This window comes from Merops nubicus, unplaced genomic scaffold, assembly GCF_000691845.1.
Source record: "Merops nubicus isolate BGI_N331 unplaced genomic scaffold, ASM69184v1 scaffold8327, whole genome shotgun sequence".
NCBI lineage: Eukaryota > Metazoa > Chordata > Aves > Coraciiformes > Meropidae > Merops > Merops nubicus.
In genome coordinates, this window is record NW_008620926.1 from 1 (window position 1) to 14,620 (window position 14,620).

At 39.6% G+C, this 14,620-nt stretch overlaps 1 protein-coding gene across 1 annotated transcript in view; it reads left to right on the plus strand.

Moving 5' to 3' along the window:
• Nucleotides 1-58: 58 nt before the first annotated feature.
• TCEA1 (transcription elongation factor A (SII), 1) overlaps nt 59-14,620 on the plus strand; it is a 28,525-nt gene continuing 13,963 nt past the window's right edge. The window contains exons 1-3 of the mRNA XM_008944265.1: nt 59-127; nt 6,373-6,435; nt 12,379-12,484. Coding sequence (XP_008942513.1) covers nt 59-127; nt 6,373-6,435; nt 12,379-12,484 — 238 coding nt within the window. The remainder of the gene's footprint in view (nt 128-6,372; nt 6,436-12,378; nt 12,485-14,620) is intronic.

The window sequence follows — 14,620 nt, forward strand, 5'->3', positions numbered from 1 at the left end:
CGCCGGCTTCCGGCGCTCCCACGCGTCGCGTCCAGCCCCGGCTCGGGCCGCCGCGGCCATGACCACGGAGGACGAGATCATCCGCATCGCCAAGAAGATGGACAAGATGGTGCAGAAGAAGAACGCGGTGAGCTGGGGCGGGACGGGAGGCGGCTCGGGGCCCGGAGTCTTCCTCCTTCCCGCCGCTCAGCGCCCAGGGCCCTCCTGCAGCCTCCGGTGTCTCTCCCAGGCCGGGCCTTCGGTGCAGAGGAGCTTCCTGCCCGGGCACCGACCTAATTCTGCTCTAAACGGCGTTTGCCGTCACTTTCCGTTCATTAAAACCCGCGATATTGGCCTCGCTTGGCAGTGGGGTGCGAAGCGATGGGGGACCCCTGTCGGGGGGGAGGGAGATGCCTGCAGAGGGGCCCTCCTTTGGGTGGGTGTTGTTGCCTTCAAGCTGGAGTTTTCTGTGGGGTGGGCCAGAGTTGCGTGGGTAAACTTCTGAAGCAGATGGAGGATGTGCACTTCTTTTCGTTTGTTTTTAACTGGAAATTAAGACTGAATATCACTTTAACTGCGTTTGTTAATTCATGGAATCAGTTCTGCCTCACAATGGGGGCAGTATATAGGTAGATAGAACTCACTTGGTAGTTGAGGTGTTGTTCTCGTGTATACCTTTGATATAGAACTTACTTGGACAACATACAACACTTCTACTATCTCTAGAAAAACATTAAAATAAGTAAAATTAGTGTGCAGCAACAGCCCAACATCTGATAATAGTTACACGTCAAATTGCCTACAAGTAAATCGTAACTCTCTTTACTACTTTTGTGTGAGGTGAGCACATTGTTATTTTGTTGTCATTTGTGATTGCTGCTCTTCCTGCAAGCTACTCTTTTAACAGGTAGATTTAAGGGGGTTTTGTATATGTTATGATGGTGCATTAGATGCTTAATATTGGTGATAGTTCACAACTGAGCGATATGGGATTTCAACTTGTGGAAGTCTTTTTTTAACTGTAGGATAACAGAAGTTCTAAATAACATCTTAAAATATTATTTGACTTTTCGTAGAAATACCAATTGCATGAATGAAATTTGTTTAATTTAGAATCCAGACAAATTCATTGCAAGTACACACAGGCCGTGCTTTGTTGGCTTTCAGAATCCTTCGTGTTTCATAATATCATATGGTTTAGTTCTGATTCAGTGTGGAGACAGGAGCCTTGGCTCATGGAAAGAATTTTTTAGAACCAGTGTTTATTCTTTTGATTATTTTTTTCCTTTTTGTCACTTCCTTCTCTTAATTTCTATTCCCCATGTTTTTCAGCAAAAATTCACTGTCTCAGTTAACTGACTTTAAAATTGAAGTAGTGGCTCTTTCCAATGAGGTTGGTTTAGTCCTGATTCAATGTGGAGACAGCCTTGGCTCATGGAAAGAATTTTTTAGAACCAGTGTTTATTCTTTTGATTATTTTTTTCCTTTTTGTCACTTCCTTCTCTTAATTTCTATTCCCCATGTTTTTCAGCAAAAATTCACTGTCTCAGTTAAGTGACTTTAAAATTGAAGTTGTGGCCCTTTCCAATGAGGTGTAGAAAGGGTGAGAAGGTGTCGACTGTGAGATATTTAAATGTCGTGGTAATGAGGATGATTAAATGCAGTCAATTCAATTTCATGAAAACTCCTGGCAATAGAAAGAAAATGGCAACTCCCAGGTAACACAGGGATGAATGCTGATGCTGGGGAGCAGCACTGCAGCAATACCAAGATGCTCCTGGTGACCGTGGTGTGTTTCTCTGATCTGGGAGGGTCAGGAGCCTGGATGTGATTCGTAGCAAGAGCTGGGGACATTTATTCACCCTCTACTGTGTGTAAACTAATTAAATTAACTTCAGAGCTCTGGGTTGGTATGTGGTGTTTTCACTGGGGTCAGTGTGGGTCTGATGTGGCTGGGCCAGGCTGGAGGGTGGTGGCTGGGTCTTCATCTTCACCCCTGTCCAGGAGCAAGGGCAGCACCACAAGCAGTTGTGCTTTTGTACTTTGGTGGAACAGAGCTTGTTCATTCTGGTTCATTGTTAGTTGGACACTGTCTCAAGAACCTTCTAAGGGTGAGGGCTTGAGCTGCCTCTGTGTCTGATAGCAGAGATCTGACAGTTTATCCAAAGCCTTGTGTGTGGAGCTTGATAAAAACCCTGTGCTGTGTGACAGAAGAGAAAGTACATCAGTATTTAACCCAGGAGATGTCTCTGTGTTTTCTTGCTAGTCTTTGTCATTTGTAGTGTTTCTTCTTCAATTGCACAATATGATCTCCTGCCTAATTCTGCCTTGCAGTTAAAATGCAGGTTTAACTTCAAATTCAACTTTAGCAAAACTAGTAAGATAATTTCTGTGAAGAGGTTCTTAGTTGCCTCAGAAAAATGTTCCTGACAACCTCTTGTATTCCTTTCTCCATTTTTACTCAACAAGAGGAGGTATTTGGTGAATTGCAGTGATTCAGTGAAACCCATTAATAAAAGGAGATCTTAGAGGTCTTTTCCAGCCTTAATGGCTCTATGATTCTTTTCTCTTTGAAGTTGTCAAGACTCAGATGGCAAGAGATGCTTCCTCTCTCCTACAAAAGGTGACTCTGTGGCCTGTAGCAAAGTGCTGTTTGGTGTCTCTTTTGGTGAGCTGAAAAGGCAGCTGGTGCAAACACCCTTCCTGAGTCAGGCTCTTGCTGATTTGTGTTGACTAAGGATTTAATTGTAGCTGTGTGGCTGTCATAACTATTTTAGCAGAGTGGTGTATGCAGTTCTTTTATTTTGAAGGACAAAATAATAATGCAGTACTGTGTTTAATATTGCGATATGTGTGTTTCTGCTGTTACTTCAAATATTGGCTGCGTGCTTGAAGTAGATATTACTCCTCCTTCAGAAGAACTGTGATTGGATTAAAACAAAGGTGGTGAAGGATTGAAAGCACAAGTCTTGTGAGAAGCAGCTGAGGGAACTGGGGTTGTTTAGCTTGGAGGCTCAGGGGTGACCTTCTCACTCTCTGCAGCTCCCTGGCTGGAGCCAGGTGAGGGTTGGTCTCTTCTCCTAAGGAACAAGCAACAGAACAAGAGGAAACAGCCTCAAGTTGCACTATGGGAGGTTTAGGTTGTATATTAGGAAAAATTTCTTCCCCAAAAAGGTTGTCAAGGCCTGGGCCAGGCTGCCCAGGGCAATGACAGAGTCCCCATCGGTAGAGGTATTTAAAAGCTATGTAGATGAGGTGCTGAGGGATGTATTTCAGTGGTGGGCTTGGCAGGGTTAGGTTAATGGCTGGACTCCATGGTCTTAAAGATCTTTTCCGACCAAAACATGGTAGTGCCTTAGAGCTTTTGTTGTACATCAGTACACTTTTCCTTCATTAAGCTGCTGTAATGAATAGGTATGAAAAATAAGGTTACACCCATGGATTTAAAAAAAAAATCAACAACAGTTGAGTAAGTTTACAGAAGAAAATGTAAAATTTCCATGTTGTAAACAGGATTATTACTTGGTAGCTCTGCTGTCTTCAGAAACATCATTTTGTATTGTATGAAGCACAGCTTTAAAATAAGTATATAGAACACCGTTCTGGTATTATGATCTGATCGATTGAGAGGAGTAATGTACTAAATTTGTATAAAGCTGAGTTCTGTTATTTCAAGTAACAAAGCAAACTGGAAGCCGATCAGCCTGGTGGAATGAGGCATTTCCTTTCATATTCTGTAAAATTATAGAAATGCCTTTAAAAGAGGACTCATAGTAATATTTGTAATGGTGGGTATGTTTGTGTGTTTGCCTTTTTTTTTTTATTTAGACAGAAAAGTCTTACGTTAGGCAGGAATAATTAGGAAATAAGGGACAATAGGAATTTGAAGTTTTACTGTGCAACTTTCACTCTGCTTTTGAGGAAAAGAAAGCATTTGACTTTTTGCTCAGGAAAGTGGTTGTGAAAAACTGTTTAGCTGTTGTGAGTTAAAATGAAATTTAAATTTCATTTTAAAGCATCTAGTTCTTGGAACACTTACTGTAACTGATTAGAGAAGAATGAAGGCTTAGAAAGGATTAGTGCTTTAGAAATTTTGGTGATTTGGTACAGAGAACACCATGAAATGTAGGTAATTTCTGTATAGACCATACCTGGGTGTTTTTCCTTGTTGCATGGTTTGTTAGTCTGTGTCAAGTTGCTGGTGTTAGAAAACATTTAGAATGGGAATAATAAAGTCATTTTGACAGGTACAAATGGAAAGGGATTTTGCAAAAGGTATTTTGACTGGACTGTGTTTCTAAGGTGAGGAGAGCGCTACTTTGCATGACAGTGTCATTGTTACACTGGAATTGCAGACTGCAACATCCTGTGTTTATTTTGAAATCACATAGTGTGTACAATTTGATAATAACTGAGTTGGTTTTGAGGTGTTACTGGATCCTGTTTTTGAAAATGGTACATTGACTTTGATCATTGGTTTTGTTTTGGCTAAGAAAATTTTCTTGCTTTGGTTTTGAAGCAGTGAAAATAAACTTATTTTACTTGGCTCCGTTTGCAGAGAAGAAACCACAGATGTCTCTGTTTGAAGAACTGCTTTAATCTACTGCTTGATTTTGCACCTGGAAACAGCATGATGTTTCTTGGTCTTGCATCACTGCTGCTAAAATTCTGTGGTTAAAACTGGAGTTTTGTATATTGTGAATGAAAGCTAAATAAGACTTTTTGCTGTGATGGCGATATCATACAACTTCAGTTTTACAAGTGAATTGGCTTTGTGTAAGGTAAAACATAATGAAATGTTTGTTCTTTAGAGGCTTTTTTGCTGTCAGATGTTTTAAAAAATCACCCAGAGGTTGCAGCAGACTTTTGAAAGCATCCAAAGCTATGCCTTTTTGGATGTGACACAGAAGTTCCACTTTCATCTTTCTCTGCCTCTTGGTGGGTTTTTTTTGCATGCTGTCTTTAGTGGTTAAATTGTAAAACCTGCAGATGCAGCAGGAGGTTACAAGAACTCCCTTGTAACAGGTCTCATATTAGAAATTGGTTCAGGAGAATTTAAAAGTAATGGCAAGCAAAATATGAACAAAATAGGATGACTTGAGAGAGAGGTAAAGAAAGGAGTCAAATTCCAAAGATCTCCAAGGTAAAAATTCTGTGGGGTTTGTTTTCAGGCTTCCAGATGTTTTTGTTGTTTGTTTGTTTGTTTTTTAAAAAAGGGCAGAAAAGCTTATCCTGTGTTGAATGGCCTCTTATGTGCAAAGGCAGTTGCCTTCTTACTGTTCGTAGCTCACAGGTTCAGAACTACATGTACTTGAATAACAGCAAAATCATCTCAACCTTCAGGAGGCTGCTGTAGTCTGACAACCTGTGTGCATAGTCAGAAGTGGATGGTGCAAAGCTTTACTTAGGTAGCTGTGTATTGAGTTTATTAATACCTAACAGTACAACCTCTGAAACGAACTCATCTGTCTAGAAAGTTGCTGCTTACACAGTATTAGTTTGTACCTTTCCTTATGGTCTTAGCAAGGGCAAAGGAAGAAAAAAACACCACATCTGGAAAATAAACAAGTACATTAGTTCAGATGTCCCAGCACTTTAGGATGGTCTCTGGCTTCTACTTTGGGACATTTGATGCTTGGCCAATCTGGTGTACACTGAATAGTGCTGTCTGCAGCCTATCTATGTATGTCATTGGATTAATATTTAAATGTAGTAGTTGAAAATGAGACTTGAAAGCAAGTCTTGCTCAACTTTTTATTTGGACCTTTGTTGGTAGACACACTCACAAAATTGTCTTTTTATATGGGGGAAACTATAGCTGTTTCTATTCAAATAGTGTAATCTGATCACAGTTTTTAAACCACTAAACTTTGCTGCCTTTACCACACTACTGCAACTATGGATAAGAATGTTGGCTGTATAAGTTTTATAGAAACATTTATATGTCTATGTTTTCATTATTAATGGAGTGTGCAGAGCTTCTCAACCTGAAGTTCTTGTGCTAAAACAGGTGAAGTTGTTCTGAACTGAAAATTTGCTGTCTCCCTCTTTTCTGATGCTGTTAAGTGAAGTACCCTTCAGGCTGTTTTCTTGAGGATGTGTGTTGGTTAAGTAGTAATTGATAGAATGCTTTAACTGGCATTTGAATTATATAGGATGTAACTTTGAGTCTTTGAGTGAATACTTCGATTTCTGAGTTAAGGCCTGTTAATATTTTGAGTTTCTGAAGCAGAACATTCCTAGAGTTGGGTAAATAGGGAACTGATGGTTTGAATCCCACCTGGGACCTTGAAGGTAGATAAGAGCATGTTGATATCATATTTAAAGTACCTGATTGCTACTAAACTGACTTTTTTTTTACCTTTTTTTTCCCCCCCCCCCTTTCTTTTGCAGTCTGGAGCTCTTGATTTATTGAAGGAGCTAAAGAATATTCCCATGACCCTTGAGTTGTTACAGGTATGATTTTCTTATTGCTATGTTGCAAATATGAACTGGGTAATAATGAAGACAGAGCCAACAAACTTGGAAGAAGGTTGCACTATTAAAGTAGATGGCAATATGAAAGTCCCTGGAAGAATTAGTGTTGTTATAGGGTAACTAGTGTTTATTTCACTGTGATTTAAGGCACTTACCTTAATTGTTTTCTTCCGGTAGCAAGCTCTTAAAGCTTATCTTGCTAAGCTGACAGTAGCAATTTTGCCCTGGACAAAGGGGAAGAACTGCTTGTAAACTTACTTTACATGTAACCTGATCTTCTTACCAACACAAATGTGATGTGTTCCCTTCCTTCTGAAGGAGAAGGCACCTGATTACAGCTGATAGCTTATTTTATTCTGTTGTTAGTTCTGGGTTTGGGTTTTAAGTGAGAAGAAGCATAGTTCATATCTTCAGGCAAGTTGTATTTAACCATTTCCTTTTTGTTTCCCCCTCAAGTAACTCTGAGTAGTGTGTTTTTAAGGAAATTATACTACAGCTGTCTTGGGCAGTATTGATAGTGTGGTACAATATTTATCACTTGCGTTCATATGTGCTCTAATTTTGCTTGTATCCACAGCTCTAACATAACATTTTATATATTATTTATTAATTCTTTCCAAAAGTAACTCAGTGAACTTTATTTGGGCATCAAGGTATCTGATGTGACCATGGTCACAGATACAGAATTAGCTACAAAGTTCAAATTTTAAGTATCAGTAGCAATGTCATTCTTGGCATGCATCTTATATATTTGCAGAGTGTACTAAGTACATTATTACTAATTCTATTTGTGCCAGAAAATAGGAATTTGAAAGTGCCATCTTTGTGCATGGCTGATGTGATGCTGCAGCCTTGTCCCCTCTGTCCAACTTCCTTAAAGAAAAAACCAAACTCCAAACAAAACCCCACACAAAACCCCAAACCCTCAAGCCCCACACAAAACAACAGCAAAATCCCTCTGTTAACTCAATTATTTTGAGTTTCTTTGTTCAGGTCTTAATAGAAGGAATTTGTGTAATGATGTTTTTTGCCTTTTGGAACACAGAATCTCTTTGCAAGTGCTCCAGAAATTGTCAGTGCTGCTATGCAAACCTCTTCTGCTTAGTGTGAAGAATGAGACTAGAAGAAGCTTTACACAGAACAGCCCAACAATTTTACCCTTGAACCATGAGAATCAGAAGAATGTACAAGTAGATAACATCCTTTCTTAATTGCAGTGAAAACCTTAGTAATGTTATCAACAGAGGAGGGCTTCTAGTCATGCTAAGTACAAACTCAACTGTCTGTTTTTTAGGGCAATCGTGAGACCCTGACTTAATTTATATAGGGTTGCATATTCTGTCCTTTTTATGTATCGTACTTGAAAGAAGTGTATTATTTTCCTATCCATATGATAGGTACCTTGTTTTAGAGTGAAATATGTGCAGTAAAAGATTGTTTTTAATCTGTATTGGCACCATATAAGTGTGTAAAGAAGATTTCTCTGTTACGGTAGGTCTAAACGAGTCGGGTGGTGTAGTATCCACTGCTGTATTTGAATATTTCTTTCACACAGGATGGCATTTAGTAATGTTTAGACTCATAATTTTTTTTTTTAAGAGTTTTATAAATATCTAAACTCTGCCTTACATTTTCTATGTTAGTCTCCCAGATGTCCAAGTCCTTCACTGCTTAAGAACAACAGCTGAAATGCAAAATAACCGCACACATCGCTCCGGTAGCAATGGTCGTTACTGTGCTGATGTCAGGAAAGGTGATCCTCATGAGAAAGTGAAGGCACTAACTTCCTTTGTGTAGCTTGAGATACCTAACGATGTTTTTGAAGTGATGAAATACAGGACACCAAGTCAAAATCATCCTTTCACACCCATTTTTAGGCAGTTTTGAAAGCTGGCTACATTGAGTAAAGTGTTGCTTGCTGGTCTGATAGTTTCATTATTCCTGTGCAATAAAAGAAGTGATGAGTTTTCCTGTAATGTGACTGTTGCTTCAGTCTGAGCTGTTGAGGCCCTCTGAATGATTTACAGGTATGTGGAATAGGAAGGTGCACATCAGTAGTCTGGGTGTGTGCTTGTGTCCTGTGTCTTTCTCATCTGATTTTTGTCACAGAAAGCTCAAGTGGTTATGGACAATAATACAACTGTGTCTCATCTAATGGGTTTTGTGTAAGCAAAATGATTCTTGCTCAGCTAGGCAGGGAGCCAGCAGCCTTCCTCACCCACGTGATTTATCTGCTGGTCAGAACTGCAAATCTGGTTAGCAGCCACTCAGCATTAAAGGCATCGTGTTCCTGGTGTGAAGTGTGGGTAGTGAGCAGCCAAACGGGGAGTGAGACAGATGGTTCTTATTGTAGCAAACAGGCTTTACTGGAAGTTACACACACATATGCAGAGCTGGGTTTTGATATATGCTCCTTTTAATGACTTCTTGCTACTTCATTAGCGAGCAAGGGAGACCTGGGAGCCTGAAGGTGGTTATTTTTCAGGGTTACTTTGGCTCTGCTTTGGTCCAGGTGCTCACCTATTCACTGTCCTCATACTCTCTTACAAGTTGGCAACACTTCTGCTTCCTTCAGTGATTACTTTTCCTCCTTACATTTTGTCATTTGGTCTGGTTTGGAGAAGATCAGCAGTTGCTGTATGCTTTGGTTTGGGTTCAGTCATAGGCTACTTAGGTTAACTGTTGCTCATACCGACTAAAGGCTGCTTCACCTGCAGCTTGAATGCTTCAGGAGTGAAAACAGCTGGCTTAGGCTGTCCCTAGGGCTCTTTACTCTCACAAACCAGATGAAAAGTGCTCTAGAATTTGCAGTGGGGAAGAATGAGATATTAAAAATGCATTTTGGGCAGGGTAAGGATAGTTTTCATTTACCTGCATACTTAGAAACTGGCACAGAGATAAAGCAATTCCACAGGATACATGGGACGAGGCAAAATCACCAGAGTTTGCACCTAAAACGGCTCTCACAGGAACAGCTCTGTAGGCTGAAAGATTGAGGAGGTTTCAAATGCTGACATCTGTTTTGTGACTGAAACACAGTTGTTTTGAGCATGGCAGTGGTCTTCTGTGATTCCAGGGGAGACCTTATAGTGGCCTTCCAGTACTGTAGGGGGGCCTACAGGAAAGATGAGGAGGGGCAAAAAATGAGTGGTGATAGGACGAGGAGTTTCAAACAGAGAGAGAGTAGATCTGAGATTGGATGTGACCGTGAATTCTTTATTATGAGTGTGATGAGACACTGGAACAGCTTGCCTGGGGAAGTTGTGGATGCTCCGTCACTGGAAATGTTCAACACCAGGTTGGATGTGGCTTTGAGCAGCTTGATCTGCTGGGAAGTGTCCTTGTCATGGCATGAGGATTGGAACTAGATGATCTTGAAGGTCTCTTCCAACACAAACCCTTCTGTGATTCTACCTGTGTCAGCTTGAAGACGCATAGATGGATAGATCTGTCCTTCCCCTCTCTTTAGGCAGAGGCCAGATGAAGCGCTCTATGAAAGCAAACAAATTAACTATGTTTATTTACTGCCTTAAGAAAACTGGAAGCTTAGACAGCTGCCATAATCTATCTCCCTTGTGTGGTAAGAAGAAGAAATTAGTTTATTCAATTAATTTTGAGTTTTACTTTAACCGAGTAAGTCTGTTAGTTGGTGTCTTTTCTTTTTGCTGATGAGAGTGGGCTGTGATTGTGGAGTTTGTAGATATATTTTTCTCATTCAGGTGTGGTGACTATTTTATGGAGTTCCAAGCACGTTATTCTTTATTTTATGACCACAATGTCGAGAGTATGTGTTTAAAATGTCAAGAGAATTGGCCAGTACTGTTAGTCTGTGTGAGCGGAGTCCATCTTGAAACACTTTAGTTACTGGTGAGTAACCATCCGTTCTCTTTAAATACATGTTTAGAGCTGATGCTCAGACATGATGTGTTTCCTTTGCTGAAATAGCTCCTGAATATTTCGGTACATTTCCAGTCACTTAGCACATCAGTGGTGCCCCAAAAAGTGTTGTGTGGGTTGTAAGGAGAAATTTACAGGAACAAATAATTTTGATTTGTAATGAGCCACAAAGATCTAAATTTTCCTTTAAAGGAGAAGGAAATTTATGAATAACTACTGCAAAGGTAAGTAGAATAATTTATATTTAGCTAGTCCCATAAATGGTAAATGCAAAAAGCCTGAGTATCTTAAGAACAATTAAAAAACTAGTTATCAATCAAAATATGAAATGATAATTAAATACTTTTATTGTTAAATGCTTCTCTTCTGAAAGTAAAGTGGAAATGTTCTATTCAGCAGAAGAACACGTTAGTCAGAAGTTGTCAAGAGTTAGGGTTGGGCTGGCCATGAGGTGGGTGCCAGATGCGCTCTATTAACCCCTTTCCGTTCCCAAAGCAGGAGAGGAAGGGAATAAGGGAGAGAGACTTATGGACTGGAGAACTAAAACAGCTTTAATGGAAATAATAACAACAGAATGACATATATATAAATATACCCAAATCCCCTGGTGGCAGTTAGGTCACTATCACCACTGATGCTGTGGAGCAGGCCCTTGGGTGAGTCCCAGACTGGACTCCGCAGCATATAGGAACTGGATTCAGGAGCTGGATTCTAGAATTGGAGTTGGGGACACATGGATTGGGATTGAAGGCAGAACAGACATGGTCCTCCTCAGACAGCAGCCATTGAAGAAGGGAATTTGACCCTGTTGATCCCTCAGCTTTATACTGAATGTGGTGTACCTGGGATGGAATTCCTTGTTCCATTTAGGGTCACCTGTCCTGTCCACTACTCCCCACCAGTGCTGTCTCTTTCTTACTTCATCCCCAACATGGTACACAGGACTTAGCAGTGACCTTGGGCTGCACAGGAGCAAGTCTAAGCAAGAGTCTTTCTGCACACCCCAATCCTTGGCAGTGACTCTAACCACAGAGCGTTATCAGTGCTAGAAGCAGACACTGTTAGTGAAAATGTGCCCTTAACTTCAGAAAGTGCAGTTACTTCTGAGACACTGAGCTGAAAAGTTAAATCACTGAACAGAGTTAGTTCTGTTCTAGCTCAAACCAGGATAGAAGTCTTCTAAAATAAAACTTTTGTTGCTGTTGGTAAATTTATGTCCTTGTCTTATGAGTCTTAGAAGGTGTGGATTGTAAACAAATCTCCTTTTCACTCTACAGATGGCAGTAATGCCAAAGGTTTAAAGCCTGCCACTATCTTGGCGTTTTCAGAGAGGCAGGGTAGTCAGACTGTTTCCCTCTAAAAGCAGAACCCTGTGTGCTTAAGATCTTAAAAAATCTCAGTGTTGCTGATATTATTAGGAAGCTAAGTCGTGGTTCCTCCCATCTGATATTGCAACTTCTTCCACAACCACTACATGGGAATTCTGAGAGTATGAAGTCACTGAAACAGCTGGCAAACTTCTGATCATGCCAAAATATAAATGCAGTCATCACTACACAGAAAAAAAAGGTTCTGAGGCTAAAAAAAGATAACTTTGTTATATATACGATTTTCACGTTGTTAGGTATTTTTAATGTTGTACTTAGTTTAGGTAAGTAGTTCTGCAGAGCTTTCTGAAATGGTTTGGGAGCAAAACTGTTCTGATTGATGTCCCTTTACCCTCGTGCCTATCCTACCCCCCGCTACAAATTTCTGTGATGGGACAAATGGTATTACTGTTGTGGTTTTGTGTTTGTTTGTTTGTTTTTTTTAATGTCCATGTTGTTAAAATGAGTTTTGTAAAGGCCTTTAGCATTTCATCCTGATACTCTTAAAAATAAACCAACAGAAGCATACAAAAAAAACCCAACAAGACACCAAAGAAAAAAAGTTAAAAAAACTGTCAAAGTACAACGTCATATATATTTACTTGTTAAATTGTCTCTATGTCATCTTTTATAGAGCATATTTTGATTTCTGTTGCAGTCTACCAGAATTGGAATGTCAGTGAATGCGATACGCAAGCAAAGCACAGATGAAGAAGTGACATCTTTAGCAAAGTCTCTAATCAAGTCTTGGAAGAAACTGTTAGGTATGGTGACACAAACTCTTTTTTCCTTGCTTCTGCATGTTTTAACTGTATGCAGTCTTGATGCAAATCCTTGACGCTGCCTTGCTTTAGATACACTTGTGTAAGTATTGAAACTTTCTGCAGTGCTGTGGTTGTTCTTTACTCTTTGGCTGTCACCAGTGCATCACTGTGAAAGTATATTCAGAGAAAAAGTTAATGCATCTTTTTTGGAGCTGGCAGGCAGTAGGAAGTCACCTTCTGTGACATGACTCATTTCTGAAGTCTTGTAGCCTGCTGTTGGGCCAGAGTAATTGTGCTACAGTACTAAGCACTAACGAACCTGTTCTTGACTATTTCCTTTGTCAAATATAACAGGTATTCTGAAGAAACTTGTGCAAAATCTCATATGAAAGTGTGGAGGCTTTGAAGTTTGCTTTTAAAGTCATTTGTGAAGGGGAGGGGGGAAACAAAACACAAACCACCACCAAACCCAGAACAGTAAAAAATTTATGTTAAAAATCCAAAATTTACACTTAGGGAAAAAGTTTACACTTAGGGAAAACAAGATTTACAACTATGAATGTTTTAGAAGGTGTAGAAAACTTATTAATTAATTACTTAATACTTTAAAAAGTAAGTTTAATTGCCCTTAAAGCAGTAAATGCAGTTAATGTAAACTTTCTGTTAGGAGCATTTTATTCCAAGGGTTTCTTATAGTATTTAATGTATTTGAAAACACTCAAATGTTAGACTGTGTCCAGGTATGTTTGTTCATCCATTCTGCTGTACTCCAATTCTTTCTATCTAATTTTAGTTAAACTAAGATTTACTGACAAAGTTCAATATTTTGAAATAGGAAAGAGTTCACATTGTCTACTGATTTCAATATTTGCCCTCATGTCTTGAGAAATCTGCTACATACCAGGAGTTAAGAGACCCCTGCCACTTGAAGTTGGCCTCACTTTTTTATCAGTAATTAAGTATTTCATTAGATACTTTATTACTCTCTTGTAAATGGTGTAGAAGTGACTTTGAGTCCATCCGACAGTGTATTTAGGTAGAAATGGATGGTTTCTCACAGCATTCCACTCTAGTATTCTAGTAAAAAAGCAACAACCTCAATAGCAGACATTTTTTTTTAACCTATTTTTAAAAACTTGGATAATACTCTTTAGGTAGGTTTTAGAAATTAAATTTAGATAATACAAGATACAATAATAAAATACTTTTTAAATAATGCTAATTACTTGTATTATAAATTAAATGCATACTTTATAAAGGATCTGACTGCTAAGTAGAGAAAACCATGTACTTATTTTCCCTTTCCCCAGAGCTCTCAACTTTTTGAGTGCCCTTGGATACTTTTTTTTTTTGGGCAGAGGGGATAAACCTTCTGGCTATTGCTGTCCTTTGAACAAAGGAATTGCTCTTTGTTTATTCAGTCAGTAAAAATAGTCTTCAGCCTCTTTTTTTAACACAATATCTTAAGTCAGTCAAGCTTCTTACTTATAGCTGACTGATCTTTAAGTGTTCAAACATTGTGAAACACAGGGAGAGTTATTCCTACCTGAGGATCAGAGGGTGTTCATGCTGTAGAAGTCTGGAATAAGAGTGTGGTGCCTGATGGTCACAGCAGGTCAGTCTGGGTTTAGGCTGCAGCTGAAATGGGTGGCCCTGCTTCCCTTCTGCACAGGTGCCTCCTTGCTACCTCCTGTGCTTCAACTGGTGCTCAGGAGCCCAGAGGTGGGAACTGACCAGGAGGAAACAACTTCTTTTGTTCATTTCTTCTGGCATAAATTGCAACTGTATCAGTGTTTTGGTCCAGCCCCTTTGCAGTTTCTGTTGCCTGAGCAGGGCTTGCAGCAGTAACATAGAGCTGGGGTAAGGTGGACCCTCCCCTTTTGATGGCTTGCTACATTCAGATTCTTCTAAGACAGTTGGGAGGCTTTTACCTAAGGCTGCTTGCATCAGGTGAAGTTGAATATGTGAGGAGCTGAACAGCAAATAGCAAATATTTGACATTAATCATAATTTAAGATTTTTTTCCCTCCAGGCAGTGGATGTGTGACTTTTGTTCATGCTCTAGAAGATATTACTCCATGTACGTTACTGTGCCAGGTCTAGTATAGCTGTGTTTGTGCACTTGTTATGTAAAAT